Source organism: Cheilinus undulatus, linkage group 2, assembly GCF_018320785.1.
Source record: "Cheilinus undulatus linkage group 2, ASM1832078v1, whole genome shotgun sequence".
In the NCBI taxonomy this organism is placed as follows: domain Eukaryota; kingdom Metazoa; phylum Chordata; class Actinopteri; order Labriformes; family Labridae; genus Cheilinus; species Cheilinus undulatus.
The window spans coordinates 34,774,743-34,789,972 of record NC_054866.1 but is presented as its reverse complement, the minus strand read 5'-3'; the positions used below and the strand labels follow the sequence as shown (position 1 = coordinate 34,789,972).

Genomic DNA, 15,230 nt, shown 5'->3' with positions numbered 1-15,230 from the left:
CGACAATAAGTCAGGCATCACAATTACCAAAACAAAGACAAGAAAATATGATGAGTAATGATGAGGATGAGTCATGTCTTGCCATCGGTTTCATGCATGCATCGGTGGGTAATAGAGAGAGACACACTTCTTCCTTTGGGACTTCCTTTTAGGTGTAAGGTAAACTATTCCTTTATCCATCAGCTGAAAGGTGAATGTTTATTAGATTTCCAGGTCGTTAAGCTAAGTCTGTATGCTATCAGGCTACTAAATGTGACAGCGCAGGCATTACAAAGATGGCAGTAAGTTAGTTGGGCCTATGGAGTCATCACTGGAATGCAGAGGACAGAGAGATTATCCATGGAGGAACAGGACAAAAACATGTGACCTAATGAGGCTAGATTACCACATGTAAGCCAGTTAAAGTTTAACCATCTATTTTTGCTCTTAAAGCACCCACAACAATTGTTCCTCTCCAGAATTTAGGCAATCACAGCATCCCTGACTACATCTTTGGGCTAAAGTTTGCAACTGAAAGGCCAGCAAGGTTTCTTCTGTCTGACATCTTGTTGCCATGTTGTCCATTCTGACAGCACAGCAGAGACAAGAAGAGCTTAGCCTTTGCAGCTTCCTGCCAGAAAGGCGTGTTGTGCGTCTCCTGGGATATTGCCTGCTCAACCTAAGGGGAAACAAGTGTAAGAACAGACATCCAGGGTGCACACATAGAGTATGAGATGCTTCATTCTCCTTTTAACCAGCAAGGACACAATCACATTTTTTAAGTTGTTGTTTGAAAGTTTTAAAGAGTTACATTATGTTGTTTTATCTTTGCAGAACAGAGGGAGATGAGTTGGCAGGTGGGTAGCTGAAAGAGTCGTGGGTTTTGTAAGTTTTAGCAGAAAAACTGTGATAAAATAATGAAATGATTTGTTGCCACGTCTTGTAGGAGTTTAAAAGGAGAGATTTGGCTAAAACATTAGCACTTATTTCCTTCTTCAGTCACCAATATTTCTTGTTCTGAAGAGAGTTTTGAATGGATAAGAAAAAAAAGTCATTACAGTTTTTTTTTATTCAGGGAAAGTCAAGGAAGTGTGTGCTGCACAGCAGTCACCAGGTCAGAAGTAAACAGCAGATATATGTACTTATTTTGCTTTAGTCTAAGGCAACCTTCTTGACAATAATTCAACAAGTTCTCAAAATCTTTACAAGTCTTAAAACTGAGTGCAGGGAAATGAACATAAAGGTGTTCAGCTTGGTAACAGAAGTCATTATGCAGTCATAGCTGGTTTCCATTTAGCTGTGTAACTTTCAGGCCTCTGCTGTCTCACTGTTACGCTGTCATGATTCATTTGGAGTCCCTTTAAAAGCAGAGTCATTGCAAATGTTAAAGTAAAGCTTCTGATATATGTTTGAGCATCTAAACAACAACAGAATCCAAAAGTCAGGCATTTTCATCTGACCTGCATGTCTCACTAATAGCCACTAGATGGAGCGTTTCAGCAAGTCTGGCAGCAAGTTTGATTTCTTTCATGTGATTTTGGGTTTATAGGACAATCTTGATTCATTGAAGACCTTCATCTTTAGACAACTTTTACCTTATTTGATAAAAATAATATATATATCATTTATCTCTGAGCCATCACATCTTACCTCAAATGTTTTTTTTTTTCATTATCAAACAAGAATTCCCTGTATTTAACATCTCAGTTCTTTTAAACCGAGGCTTTGAACATTAATTTGTTCTCCTGTTTTTTATTCATTTATGTTTAAACCTTCTGATTTATTCTTTTGATATTTTCCCCCCATTTTATATTCAGTTTTTTTTTTCTTTTGCTTTGATATTTTATCATCCTGGAGCCTTTTCTTCCTTTTATGTCTTATGTAAACTACCTTTAATTTAGTGGTTTCTGAAGAGGATTAACAAATGTTTTGTTTTATTCTGATCATTTTTGGACAAATTATTATACGTGCAACTCTTTGCCAGTTAATGATCTAGCATAAAGGCTCAGGCACAGCACACCTGAGGAGCAGATAGGTCAAAATCACATCCTTATTAAGGACACTTAAAAGAGATAATCCTGCTGCTGCAAGGGCTGTTATTGATGCTTTCATCAGTACTTATTCTATTCTGACTTCCTTTAAGCTGTTTTTATCCTCATCATAATCTTACTGATTAGGTGTGAAGAAGTTGTAAAGATAGAAGCTAACTCAATATGATACAGCTGGGTTTTTGTAATACATACTATGAAACTGTGGAAAATTTAAAGTCTCTCAAAAAAAAAGTGTTTTTCTCATATTTGAAATACAAGTATGTCTGACCTTCAGAGTGCAGAATGATAAATGAGCTAAGTTTGAAAAAGAAGGTCATTTTCACTCTCAAGAAGTTTTTCTTTATGTTCAACATGAATTTCAGTTCAATTTGTGCATAAAAGACATGAGCTTTCTTTGATATCTCAACCAGTTTGGAAGCCAAAAGTGAAACCATGAAACCTGCAATGCTCTAACAACGCCGGTGTAAGGGAGCCCTGAGAGGCCACGACAGTCTGGCTTAAGACCCTAGATCTCAGACCATTACTGAGGGGAATAGAAGTGCCAGTACAACATATTTCCAGTTTTAGATTTTGTTTCTTAAATTCAACTTTATTCATAAACAAATTCTGGCAGTTTTATTCATGAAATAACCACACTGCAAACATTACAGACAGAGGAACATTCCAGAAATAAAATAGACAAAAGGTCAGAGGTCTTACCATTGGATAGATTATGTATATACCTGTTTCAGAAGGAGATAAGCACATGGTGGCTCACTTTAACGTAGCTACTCTGGCTATGTAGTTAACATTAGTATGTAAGCCAAAGTAGCCAAGTAAGCTGTGAGCATTAGCAAACCTAGCTAAAGCTCCATAGCTACATAAGCTACATAGCTAATGCAGCTAAGCTATATTAGCTGCATTAGCTATGTAGCTTAGGTAGCTTATGTAGCTACCTAAGCTACATAGCTTATGCAGCTAAGCTATATTAGAATGTTTTCATGGAGGACAAGCTCATTTCTGATTGCCATTCTCACGACCTTTCTGAGATACGGTATATCTCAAAATAGGAATACATGCTTAACTTTCAAAATAAAATCGGATGAATAATCTGTTTAGTGTAAGGGGACAGGTTTATGTAAGGGTTAGAATACAAAAAGTTGAAAGCCAAAAACCTGACTTCCAAAAACTGATTTAAAAACTTTAAAGTAAACGGTCTGCTTACAAGAAAAAATTTCATTGACGAGTTTAGCTTACATAGATCTATTAAATTTGTAGGATGAAGATAACAGAGGTACATAGCTAATGGAGCTACAGAGCTAATACTTAGATCACAAAGCAGCTACATTAGCTATGTATCTACATTATCTGTGTAATTAAATTAGCTTTGGTTAAGTTTGCCAAAAATCATGCTGCTCAACTAACTTTGCAATGGATAATGGAGCTACATAGCTAACATAGTTACATAGCTAATGTAGCAACACTAAGCTAAGCTTACAAAGCAGCAATGTAAGGCACGTTATTGTAGCTAGTTTAGTTTTAGCTATGTTTGCTAAAGCTCATGTTGCTAAAACTAACTTAGCTACATTGGTCTGTGTAGTAACATTAACTACGTAGCTCTCTGTGTATTTCTCTATCTATCTATCTATCTATCTATCTATCTATCTATCTATCTATCATAGAACCAGTCATTTTAATGCAAAACTCTATATATTACACCTTAAAATAGCAGTTACAATGTGTAATTTAAAAAAGAAAGTTCCTATAGCAGATGAAAAAAAGGGAGTGTTTGTCTAGTTGAGTCCGTTTGTTGATACATGTTGCTGTTCTGTGCGGGAGGGGTTTGGATAACCCACTGAGACCCTAATCCATCTTACAGGCCTAAAAGCATAAAATTATAGAACCCTTCTAAATTGCATAACCCCTTCAAATTGCATGGGATTACCATTATCCTCCCAGCCTGGTGGGACACAGTCACTAAATGCCAAATACAGTGGAGTCCAACTCACTTTGCACAGCATCCATTCCCCTGCCTGCCAAAATACTGAAGTGCTTCAACCAAAGAAATCTGCACACAAGAGACTCATACAGAACATCAAGGTGCAGACACGGAGAGAGCCTTTTTATATCCTTTTTTTCCGGCTGACACATTTCAGTTGCTGTACAGTGAGAATATGCTCATCTCCCCTCATTAAGCCATATTCACAAAATGACTCCTCAAAAGGCTGAAGGAGGCGTTAAATCTTAGCCTACACAGTGTCCTGTTTCGGAGAAATGATTTTACTGTGAGTATGAAATGAGAAAAGCTGAAATTCACTCAGTTCTCAGAGACTGTTGGCTTCGATAGAAAAACATTTGAGATTTCTTCACATATGAACACTGTGCTTTTGTCACAAAGACATGCTTGGTTGGCTTTGAGCGAATGATTTTTACAAGAACTATAGGCTGTAAATTGCAAATTCAAACACAGTTAAGGATTGTTGTCATTATGTTGTCGAATCTCCATCACAAAGCTAACAAGTTTCATCAGTATTTCATCATATCTCCACACTGCATCTCAGGTTTTTATACTGACATGATAATTGACTGTAAACACAAATTAGAGTTCAGTTTGATGGGGGTGTGTTATAGTTTGATGGCCACTGATTGATACTATCATTGTGATCTTTAGTCTGCACTATTCAATTATGTGTGCTTGAAGGTTAAATATGATTTACTTACAGTAGCACAACAAGTAAGGAAATGTTTGGTTTCTAGATTATTTTTACTGTAACAATGCTTCCTGGCAATAAATCTTCTATCAATGTAAAGCCTGTTTATTTCCTTTTGAAATGGTGCTGCATTTGTAAGGAACATGCATTTGTGGGATGAGCAGCAGAGCTGAGTATATGGGTGGCGCCCATGAAAAATTTGTCAAATCTTGTCTGCCAATGTCAGACGTAGTGCCCTTGCCCACTACTCTTGTGCCAGCTACCGCTGCCTTAAACTGTTAATGGCAGAGCTTCATCAAAAGATAGTGCAAAAGCCACTCAGGGGACGTGCAAAAACATCTCTGCCAAGACAAGCTTTTGGTGTAGCTCTTTGCTCTTGTTTTAAAAAGAAATGTGGTTCAGTTCTGAGTAAACTGCCACTTTCCTACAGTGACATCCGAGCTAACAGCTACGATGGCAGCAGGCCTTGGATACACCGGACAACCCCACTGTCATGACCGCAAACCCATGCCGAAACAGACCAGGAGTAGAGCGAAAACATGTTTTCTGTTCCGGAAAGCTTTCAGTGTTGCTCTGTGCCCGTGTTTTAAAAAAGACCAAACTGCCGCCGCTGCTAATTCCGAGCTAATCACTCCACTAGCAGCCATTGTATCTAAGGAGTCACACAACAAGAAACCCTTTCCCCCTTAACTATCACACACTCATGCCAAGATAGCTAAAATGTCTTTCACAACATAAAAAGCTTTTGGGTTGTTTTTATTCTTTATTTCATACAGAAACGTGGTCCAGTTCTAGTAAAACAGACGCAATGCTAAAGCTATTTCCAAGGTATTTACCGCAGTGAAGGCAGCCACTACTGACTTCTTTCAGAACAACAAAACCCCGCCAATAGTGCATCTCTGTAGGCACGGCTCTGAGAGTAGAGTCACTCAGTCAGTCACTCAGTCAGTGACAGACAGACCCATGTGTAGGGCTGACCTCGGCGGTCAGCCAAAAATACTACTATTACTACTATTACTACAATTCACATTCTCTCATTTATAACATTAATTTAAATGATTTATTGATGTTGTAAGTCCAAGATATGTGGATGATACTTATCCAGTTCAACAGCATGATCTTGAGTTCAACAATACTTTTATTCAATAGTTCTCCAAGAAGAATACACAAGAACTGATGTGAAAATAGAGTTGAATTTTATTCAATGATAATAGAGTTGTAGGCCCTGCCAACAGAAATTAGTAACACAACTCCACTAGAACTGGACTTTTGCCAAGCACTTCACATGAAGACTGAAAGCAGAAAGACTGTTCCATATTCATTCATTCAAATTATTTACTCTTTTTCTCTTTTTGCTCTTTCCTGCTCCACTGATCAGCCGATTATGGCCGTTTACTCTTCAAGTACCAAACCAACCAGCTCTAAACACAACCTTTATGAATCAGTCATCTTGCTACTGCCTGCTTTAAAACTTCCCTGCTACTGTCAGTTTGTCTTTAGCGTGGATCCAGGCAACCCTCTCACCCCCTGTGCAGTTCTTCAGATGGCATCCCAGTAACATATCTAGCACCTTATCTAGCACCTTCTTTCACCACCAGTGTCTGGACTCCATAATGGGGGAGTTCCCAGGGATGTCATTAGGCCATTTATGGAGGGCTGAAGTCACCCTAAAATGTTCCTCAGCCCCCCTAAATATAATTACAGTAAAAACAGTGATGAAATTAATGAAGGAATGCACCACACCATTACGTTACTTTCTGCTTAATGTATTGAGCAGAGACACTCAGCCCATGGCTCTCCAGTCACCTTTAGCTCTTTAGTGCCAAGTCTAAATGAAGACCTTTATTTCCTTTTAATACTTTATACTATTATCGTCGGGTGCGCGCGACAGAGGAATGTACGTAAGAGAGCAGAGGAATTCTGCTGGTGGTACATCTCTTCAGTAAGGTCATTCATTCAGTAGTGCTGTCGTGTTCAAACTGAAGCTTCTTCTGCCCTCGTTTTGACAAGTTTCTTCAGTCACTTCCTGCCCATGCTCTTCCACACTCATATTTTATGGTGATCATTGCGATACACGTCGTGGGTCATCAGTGACCCACACACACGGATCACATGTTGAGATAACGTAATATCTAGCAAAACTTGTCCAAACATGGATGTCTTACCTGATCTTTAATGTACTACTGATAATAAATACTGTCAAAAGAGCAGAAACAGGGAACCAAAGCTACAGAATGAGGCGGGGAGGAACGATGTGTCTATGATAGCTGAAGGTGTGAGGCAGGGCCTGGTTCAGTCATTCTGAGGCCCACGGCAAAGACCAGTATGAGGCCCCTCCCCCTTTAGCTAAAAGCATCAATAATAAGTGGTAAAAATAGAAAACATCTCTATTAAGTTGAACAGAGCCACAGAACTACAGTAAATGTAGAGATCAATAATTGCCATCCATCATTCATCAGCTCTTTGAAAAGCATCTCAGAGCTCAAACTAATTTTTCAACGTGTCATTAGACCAGGTGGGACTTGCATAAATTATATATATATATATATATATATATATATACATTTTTTTTATACAGTGCTCAACAAATTTATTAGACCACCACCCAAAGTAAGGTTTATGCCACAACTGCCCTAAATTAACAGCATTGGTAAAAATTGGTAAAACCAAAATCATTTTTTATGTTTCAGCAATGATTATTCCACCAATATATAGAAGCTCTTTAACCCAAATGATATTTTTAATGCTAAAATATAATTATTATTGTTATCCATGAATTTTCAAAATTACTGATTTACAGAAAAAACTGAAAAATAGTAAAGCACACTATTATTTCTTGACTAATATGTCAAATTATAGTTATTTACTTGCATTCCTGAACAGAGAAATGAGTTTAAGTGGTTGAATGTTACGCTTGATTAATTTCTGACTTCTCAGAAAAGCCCAGTGAGCTGGCTCAAATTTGGGTATAAAAAGGTGAATTCAGTTTGAAATTCCTCATTCTTGTTCAAAATGGTAAAACGTGGAGAGCTCACTGAAAATAAAGAGTCCGCATTAAAGCACTTCATGATGCTGGATGGTCTCTGAGACAGGTGGTCTAATAAATTTGTTAAGCACTGTATATATATATATATATTTCTATATGCTGATCTATGGATCTTCCTTACATCCTGGAATGTGGCTCTTGCTAAAGTATTTTAAGACAATATGGCTCTTGGGTAGAATAAAGTTGAGTACCACTGGTATAGACTGTCTTCAGACAGAGAAATAGTTGGCAGGTAGAAATTAACCTTAGTTTGATTTGGAAAGCATGAACAGCCTGAAAGAAGAAAGAGAGGAGTTTTGAAACTATATATTTAACATCTTTTCCATGAGCTCACTCCAGCATACAGACCTTTAAACACCAACTCATAAACTCACTCAGGCTGTTATTAGAAAAAAGGAAGACCTCCTGAAGGCTCAGGAAAGGACAATCTTCTAAGGAGAAGAGAGTGAGCCAGATTGTAGGTCCTGCTAAATGCTCTACAACTAATAATAAACTAATTAATTAAGCATTTTAAGGTGTGGAGAAAAATTTGGCATGTACTATATGCCAAGCATTTCCTGCAACCCTTGAGGCTAAGCAGCCCTAGGAGTTCCTATCTGGATGTCAGACACACTACCCTTTTGAATATAGAGTCACTAAAGATGTTGCACATTTCTTTTTTTTTTTCTAAAGTTGTACAATAAATAATTATTTATAAAAAAAAATGAAGTGTCTAGTTTAGATACTGATTAACTCTCCCTGGCTTGACTCAGATCAGGATTTGGAGCTGACTGGAAACGTTTATGTTGGGGGTCAGATGTCTCAGAAAACTCTAATTTCGCATACTGTTACCAGCACAAGCCTGTCCCTGGTTGATGGGTAAAGTATATGGAGAGAGAGCTAGAAGGAAAAGTGTAGTGTTGATGCTCCGGTGCAGGTTAAAGCCTAGTGTGTCTGTTAGTAACAGTGACCAGTTCAGAAATGTTCCACCTCCTTCACTGTTTTACCTGCTAAATTAGCTAGAACTGCAAGTTACCTGTACTAAATGAGCCACAGCAGCTGTCCTGTACTGTAGTTAGGGAGGAAGAAGAGGAGTGAGGTAACAATATCCTTGTACAGCTAGTCTGACACTGATAGCCAGTTATGTTGAGGTTGGTAGCATAGAAAAAAAGAGAAGAGGTTCAATAAATCTTAAATTTAGTTTGGTTTCCACAGCCAATGCCCATCCAGCATTGCTCATATCAGTGGGAATTCGATTTCAGTGGATCATTTGGCTCAGCTTAGAAATTAGAGCTGTCTTTAAGCTCCCAAATAACTCTTCATTTGGTAGCATTTAAATTTCTTTTTATGTCTTCTTTGGCAAGAAAAACATGGAAAAAACGGTGCTTAAACAGGTGCCAGCTACTGTAGATCATGTAAAGGTTTGTTCTTAAAACTGGCTCATACACAAATGAAACATCACTACAGGGTGCAGCTTGACTTGATTTAAGTTGCCATATCAGTCCAGCCAGTATCCCACAAGGCTTATTTGCCAAATAGTATGTCTTAGTTTCCATTTAAAGCATGTTTATAATAAAATGAGGGAGAAAGCTGTCCACAAATTACAACTTTTGTGTTTGTCACTTACAGCCTTTCCCAAACTTCAGTGCATTGGGGCTCAGTTTGAGACCTGAAAATCTTCTGGGGACCACTAAAACTTTCATTCATCATAACATGAGACTCACAGTATTTGCCTCTTGATTTGTATTTCATGAACAGAGAATTTCAATAAGAATACCTAGTTTTAAAAGAAAGTGTTGGCACAGTCATTAAGCACTATTAATGAGCCACTAGTGTTCATTTTGTTTGAACAGGCATCTGCAAAGTCACCTCTTTTTTTTTTTCCTATGTTAATCTTTTAAAAAATATATTTGGACTCTATTAACCCTTTTCTATTAACATTAATACAGCATAATTGAATGTTTGATGGAGCGTCACCAGTTAATTCAGCACCAGTCAAACCATGACACCCACTCTGAACATCAGACAAAATAATTGTTGCAAGGTGTCATGTAGTCTTCTGGCAGGGGCGTAGCTAGGAATTTTGGGCCCCAAAAAAAGAAAATTGCACATGGCCCCCCTTAGCCAGCCAGCCATGCAAAAAATGTTTCAGAGTTTTATGAATATCTATGCATTTTATGATTTTTAAACTCTAATTTTCATATATCAATGTGCAGTGTTTTTTACTATGGTTAGATAAATTTACTTGTATTATTTCCTTGACATTATTTTTTGTGTTTATTAGCTTATTCCCAAAGTATGAGTAAATATATACAATTTTAGCTTTCCAACCCCCATATTCAGAAAATGCTTACAATACTTCAAATTTATTTCTTTACCACTCTTTTTGATACAAATTTAAGTCTGTCAACCAATTAATTTAGTTACTTTTGATTCAATAATAATACTAATTATTTAAAAAATACAAACAAATGATAACACTCTTTCCAGGCTTCTCAACTATTCCAACTATTGACAGTTGAAATGAAAACGTGCACCAAGCCAAACTCAACCAAGGCCCAGTAAAGTTGTCCTCTATTGATGGGAAGCCTTACAATTAATCAATAACAAAAAGCTTTGCCATATGAAGGAGTAAATCAGTAAATCATACTCCAGTTTGGTCGGGTCCTTCAGTGCTACATACAGTATCTGTGACATGTCTGAAGCATAGTTTTGAGTTTGCCACAGCTGCATGCTGTTTTATTCAAGAATTGAAGAGAAATAACTTTTGAATTACAAATTACCTATTTTTGCACCCAAATTCTTAAGTTTTTTTTCTCCATGGGGCCTTTTAGTACATGAACAAGAGAGAATCAACCACATTTTGACCTGATGATTGACTTATGTAAATTAATGATCAAGTATGCTCTCATTTAAATTCATCTAATATAATTTTTACATTTCATGAGCTTCTCACATCTCACATCATCAGATAGATAAAAATCATTCACACATGAACAAAAGCAGTTATATAATAAATGTTTTATTGATCAGTTTAAAAATCTCAACAGAACTAACACACTGGTGATCTACAGGAAAACCACGGTACACAGCCACACAGAGATGAGAGAGCAAAACAGTAACACACGCACACACCAACACTGCACACATGCACTGACACACACTCACACACAACCACAGGATGGCTTATTAACACGTTTTCTGCCTCATGTCGTGTCCAGTCTTTCATAAAACACACATCATCATGGTTCCATGATCAGGAGTAAACAGAAGATACATTCATTTATCTGCTGTACATTTATCTTATACTTACATTTTACTTCCCAATGCCGTAAAAATACAGAATTTTTTCATAACCCTAGATTGTTTTTTTTTAATAATATATCTGATCACGTTTTTAAAAAACTGTAAAGATGTCTATGTACATGGACAAAGTGAAGAAGGTCACAAAAAATAAAGATTCAATAATTGAGAAGAAAATAAAAATAGTTTGTGAAAAGGCAGATGGACAGCCTTGATGCTTTCCCCTTAAGACTTTAGCTTTTCAAAAGTTACCATGGCAACAGATTGATGGCCTCGAAGACAGGAATCTTGGTGGGAAATGGAGGATGCCATGTCATGTAGTCTGCTAACATCTACATGAGGTTCTGAAAGGAAAACATGGAGCAAAGAGAACAATGAGAGCAAGTTACACAAACAGTATAGAGCAGGATCAATACTGAGTTTTAATATCATTTCAAAAACTCAGGAAATAGTTTTTCAAATCATAAATGCATAACATGAGCCAACAGTTTCATATGGATGTATTTTTTTTTCTCAGTAAAAATCCCTTAGCAGTCAGAGAAATCAAACACAAAGCAGGAAATATTCTATACAAATAAAGTTATTATTATTTTTTTTATCATATCCACCTCTTTCACCACTTTTCATCAAAATAAATAAAAGATCTTTGTCATTATTTATTTTCTTCCTGATCTGTCCTCTAAAGTTCAATTTCTTTATTATCTAGAACCTCTAATCCAGAACTATTTACCATAAAACTATGTGAAATTGAAAGTCATCCTTTTCCAAAAGAATTACTTTCTTTTCACAGTTGAATAACTAATATGTTTGATCTTCACTGTGCAGAATGATTAATGTACAAAGTGTAAAAACAGACTTTTATCTCCTAAAAAGGAATCAAACTTTTAAACTTAATTTGTGCACCAAAAAAAAGTTTTTTTGACAGATTTTAAATAACCAAATGCAGCAAAACAATCTGGCTGCAGATCCCAGGTGCCCCCCCCCCCCCTGCAGACCATTATGATGAGACACTGCATCTTTCAGAATGCATAAACACGCTAAACATTTCAGAATAAATTTGGATTAGAGTTTGCAGTTATGTGAATGGCGGCTCACTTTAGCTACTTTAGCTATAGCCTTGGCTAAAGCTAACATTGCTACACTGACTTTCAATGGTAACATTTTCGACATAGCTAGCGAAACCATGTAAACTTTAACTAAAGCTAACAAAATTGTATTATTGTTTATATGTTATTATAAACCTAAGGGAATAAAAAATGCAAACATTTTTTTTCTATATCTTTTTTCTTTGTGGCGTTGTTGAAATGCTATATCAAAGCACAAAAACGCCCATGTCTGCATCCATAAAGCTTATTTCTACACACCCAGTGTACAAAGGCAAGTACAGTGAAGTGGGATGTCATTCCTTATTCTTTCCTCAATTTCTGATTCTATTCACTGTCTCCTCTTCTAAATAAAGGCACAAAAGCCAAAACATAAATATTAAAAAGAAGGTTGCACAATAACATGATTAAATTATGGTGTGATACAGGAAAACTGAGCATGCAGAGCAAAAATATATTAAATTGGTGACTTGCAGAAGTTTTTATTGACCTTTTGACTCCTCTCTCAATCTTGAAAATATTACATCACTTTCCTTCTCGACATCAACCTCGTTACAGTTCCCTCACCATCACTAAAACTACAAAGGTTCAACAAACTTCTTTCAAGCCAACAAGAAGTCGCTTTCAGGTAGATTTTAGGTGGATACAGTATTATTTCAAGGACTTGTTTCATCCTTATCTATTAAAGCAGAGATGTTTTGGAGAAAACCACATTTTTTTGTGTTGTGTAACTATTTTGGATAAATAATCTTGCATTTATTTTAACTGCGCATCAGGAGATTCAGCTTTTTTTTTTTGTTAATTGTCATTGATAAATTCTCCTGAGTCTGCTAAAAATACACAAGGACATTTTGCTACTCAGTGTCTCAAGAAAGTTGAAAAATAACACCAAAAAATTACTAGGCACATTTCTGTTCAGGAGCTCTGAGTCTAATTGTACCTCATCTCTCCTTCGGCCGGTGGTAGAGGGCCGTGAAAAGACTCCTCCACCCAGGGACCCATAGCCCGACATCTGGACGTTGGGCAGGAAGCTGGACTGTCCATATGGGATTACATTCTCATCTGCGGATGACAAATAAATCACTCAAAGGTACGTCTGAATTTATATAGGTTAAGCTCTAAGTGAGGCAGCAGACTGAAAATAGACCCCCTGCTACTAAAAGCAGCACTGCTGTGGGATAATAAGTGTGCATAAACTGGTGGCAGTTGGTTCTTTCTAAGCTCAAAGGGATTTATACACAATAATATTAATACATGTGTTTGGGTTCAAGCTGTTGAGGCAAGATGGCAGGAGCAGGAGCATATCTGCTTATCATTGTTCTTTTATTGTCTGTTGTTACACAGTGATGTTACACAGCAGAGTATCAGGTTTTGTACTTACCCTCTGATAACCACTTTGTCTGTCCTCTCCTTTGGGGTGAGAAATGTTCTTCCCTTCTCTGAAGAGTAGGCGAGTCGCTTCCTTCTTTCTTCTCTCCATCTGTTGTTCGGTTGCGGCTCAAAACATCAGCCAGGAGCTTCAGGGAGTCATCTGCTGGGGGAGGGGCTGGTGGAGGAGGGAGTTCTGCAAATGATGGGTCAATAATGATTGTTAGACTTAAACACAGGTAAGAATGCTGCTTTTAAGGATTATTTGGCTATTGCTTTAATTGAAAAGGACAGGTAAAGAGAGAAAGGAAATGTGGAAGGAGAGAGTGGGAGAAACAGTGCCAGGATTGGGATTTAAACCTGTAATTAGAGCACTGAGAACTGCAGCCTCTGTGAAAGGGCTACTGCGCTACCAAATGAGCTAAACTGGTGCCCGCAATATCAAATTTAAACAAAAAGTCCAGACATTTAAAACAAAGTATTTATTTGCCCTTTTTAGCCTTATCTAAGAAGACTGACGTCACTTGCAAATAAAACAGACATATTTTATTCTGTGCTGATAGCTTAGCATAAAGAAACTGAGATATTAAGTTGGTCTGACCCTGTAAAAGGCCAAAAATACAAGTTAATGCCCACCTTGAGCTCACCAGTGAACATGTTATGCCTTTTTTGTTAAATAGTCACAAAAGATTTGGTGTAAACCTCCACAACTGGCCATTTAATTAAACCTTAGAAGTCCATGATCACCCTAACATGATGTCATCGTGCACTATTTTTGTCACTTGTTAGCATGTAAACAAAGCCACATATGAAGTGTTATTTTTACCTCCGCCAAGGAGGTTATGTGATCGGCAGGGTTTGTTAGTTAGTTAGATTATTAGCAACATAACTCAAAAAGTTATGGACGGATTTTGATGAAATATTCAGGAAATGTCACAAATGGCATAAGGAAGAACTGATTAGATTTTGGGACTGATCCGGATCACCGTCTGGATCCAAGAATTTTTTGAAGGATTCCTTACTATTGGGAGATAGGTCTAATGGCGGAGGTCTGCGCTCTCCGAGTGCTTTTCTAGTTACCTCTCTTTTTGATTTTATTTGTCATTGACAGGCCAGGTTAAATTGGAAAAATCATAATTTAAATATGAAATAAAAATTAATTTGACAAATGGGGTACAGTGTTTGATATTGTACAGGAGTGGCGCTAATAATTTTTTCATAACTTTGGCATTTTATGGCATTTCAAAAAAGAAAAATAAGTCTCCTTATATTTCTTTTATCTGCTTATTATTGATTCTGTAAAAATGTAGTCCATGTCAGAAAATATTAAACAGAGTGAAGGTTAAAAATGGGAAAAAAATGTTTATGTATATAACAGTATTTTTCTGCATTAACCTTGATTTTGTCTCACTTACACTTCTTTGTATGTAATTTGCAATGCATGGGAACCCCTCAACGTATTGGAATGCAGCGACTACCATGTTTTTTTCTGTATACTTTAGTACAAAAGTTATTTTAAACATGGGCATTGTGTAGTGGAAAAACGCTTTTAAATACATATGTATTCTGTGTAAAAATATTCATTTTTATTGTGAAACATGTCATTTTACCACTTTGTCGTGTAAGTTTAAAACATTTTCTAAATTTCTAACGCTAATTTAATTCCCTGTTTTGTAAATTTCAGTCTTTCTTTGTGAAAAAAAAATTTTGA

At 36.8% G+C, this 15,230-nt stretch overlaps 1 protein-coding gene across 1 annotated transcript in view; it reads right to left on the bottom strand.

The window, feature by feature from the left end:
* Positions 1-10,795: 10,795 nt before the first annotated feature.
* The window catches only part of zgc:77784 (uncharacterized protein LOC402947 homolog), a 102,630-nt gene continuing 98,195 nt past the window's right edge, over positions 10,796-15,230 (bottom strand). Inside the window, exons 24-26 of the mRNA XM_041811676.1 lie at positions 13,533-13,715; positions 13,092-13,213; positions 10,796-11,392 (exon numbers count right to left, since the gene is read on the bottom strand). Of these exons, the coding sequence (XP_041667610.1) occupies positions 11,381-11,392; positions 13,092-13,213; positions 13,533-13,715 (317 nt within the window). The 3' untranslated portion in view covers positions 10,796-11,380. The remainder of the gene's footprint in view (positions 11,393-13,091; positions 13,214-13,532; positions 13,716-15,230) is intronic.